Raw genomic sequence first — 2,161 nt, forward strand, 5'->3', positions numbered from 1 at the left:
ACGTTAGTACCATGATGCACTATTCCTGAGCTGTATGTGTCACTCTCATCAAGATCTTTGACTAGCCAAGTACAGTCTATCATAAGAATTAAGTCAGTGCATGCATATGCCTGTGTATAGGTGTGTTAACGGCATGAATCCATGTAAATACAAGATGACACAATTATGCGGTAGCTATATATAGCCATATTCAAGGCTATAGTAGTTAAGGGGGGAGGGGCTAAGAAAAGTAGTATCAATTTCCACCGCTAGTGTGCAATTTACACACTATATAGGGAATCTGGGGAGCCACATGCCCCTGCAGAGAAATTTCAAATATTTAACATTTCTGAGCAATTTTGACTGCATGCATGCACATACAGTCTCTGTAAAGCTGGCATTCAAGCATTACTGAAGTTAGAGAGTAGCTACAACCCTAGAATTTTACAATTACAATAGCACAGCATAACATGAATTCTGCCATCAGCAATGTCAGGGTACACTAGTTGTTTATTATTCAAACTGTAATAATATTGTTGGTTCAATTTATACTAAAACAAGCAGGGATGGTACTTATTTATGCAGCTAATCTTAGAATCTAGCTGATTTAAAGCCTCTATTAGAGTTCTTGACTGCTTCATGATTGCTTTATTAGACAACCTTGCATGATCTTAAAAGTGGAGGGCTACAAGTCCCCTGCTAAATGAAAGTAGAGGCGTTCTAGCCCATATGCACAAAGTTGACAGCAGGAGTATATCACTGACACAATTCTATACAAATAATCCCTTATAATCATGCCGGTATGTAGCTAATATGATCAGTTTTTTTTTTTTTTTTAATTTTACATCAATAGCTACATAGTGGCTACATCAGTCATCAGCCGAATGCAGGTTATACAGCAAGGTAGTAGCAGTAAGCAATGAGCTGTTATATGTATCAGAAGCAAGAGTGAATATTAATGATAGTAACTATTAATTCATGGTTGCTAGCTATAAAATCTTGGTCAAAAGGTGTAAAGATTGTGTTATTCAACAGTATAATCATCCAAGTCTGCCACATGCATGTATTTGAATGTTTGGGACCTAGGAGGCCACTTTAGGTGGTCCAGTGCCACTAAATAAAGTATAACTGAACCAGTTGACCCTACTAAGTTGCTCCTAAGAGATCGTTTGTCAGGTATAAATAATGCAACTTAAAAATTTATCATAGCTGGCATGATGGATAAGCATAAAAGCCCATTATGCAACACAACTGGTTCAGTGGATAAATGCAAATAACTGCCATAAACATACTACACAGCAAAAATAGTGTTCCAATACCGGCACTACATACACTATCCCCATCTTTAACCAATATTGAAACTACTAATTCATAACACTCCCTATACCAAGACACAACAGACCACAAATCTAGAAATTACTGCAACGCTGTTCAGTATTGGGGCCTGTGATCTCCTTTTGTCCGAGTCTAGTAAAATTTTCAGACTGGTAGTTCCAATGCTGAAACATAGGCGGAATAAATACAGGCAGTATTTGTACATTATTGAGCTATAAACACTATAGCTCAGCCAGAGCATGTTAAGTGTAGAATGTGCACGAGTGTAGTGTACATGGTCACATATACTAATCAGTGGCTACTGTGGAAGATATGGTGTAGCTACAGTTGAGGCATACAAGACATCGTCAATAAAAAATTCTTCAAGTTACCATTGAAGTGTCTCAAATGTGGGTCTGCAGTCAGTATTGTCATTCCACCATTTCATCATTATCTTGAAAAGTGGCTCTGGACAACCTGTTGGACGTGGCAAACCATATCCTGTTTGTATTGCATCTTGCACTTCATCATCGTTCATCCTGGGATAAGGAAAATGACCATACGTCACAACTTCATAAAGTAGTACACCAAAAGACCACACATCAGATTTAGTGGTCATATGGCAAAATTTTAAAACTTCTGGAGCTGACCATTTAATGGTAAATGCTGAAATAGGGATTGTTATACTGGTATCTTTGGAAAGCACACTTATTGCACTAAAATTTCCTATCCTGCAGATAAGATGCTCTGATAAGAATACACTTCTAGCAGCAAGATTCCCATGAATTATGCATGTGTTCTTTTCAAGGTAAGCCATTCCAGCTGCTGCTTGCTCTCCCATGCTGACTAAGGTGTAAAGTACGGCCAT

The 2,161-nt window shown here is 37.9% G+C and overlaps 1 protein-coding gene across 1 annotated transcript; it reads right to left on the minus strand.

Annotated features, from left to right (window-relative positions):
- Positions 1-1,681: 1,681 nt before the first annotated feature.
- LOC136239941 (tyrosine-protein kinase-like) lies at positions 1,682-2,161 on the minus strand. The gene has a single exon (XM_066030683.1). The coding sequence runs from the start codon at positions 2,159-2,161 to the stop codon at positions 1,682-1,684; it is 480 nt and encodes a 159-aa protein (XP_065886755.1).

This window comes from Dysidea avara, chromosome 12 (assembly GCF_963678975.1).
Source record: "Dysidea avara chromosome 12, odDysAvar1.4, whole genome shotgun sequence".
Taxonomy (NCBI): Eukaryota; Metazoa; Porifera; class Demospongiae; order Dictyoceratida; family Dysideidae; genus Dysidea; species Dysidea avara.

Excerpts from the sequence above, each read along its gene's own strand:
- LOC136239941 (XM_066030683.1), bottom strand. The coding sequence starts at position 2,161 with ATGGCCGTACTTTACACCTTAGTCAGCATGGGAGAGCAAGCAGCAGCT.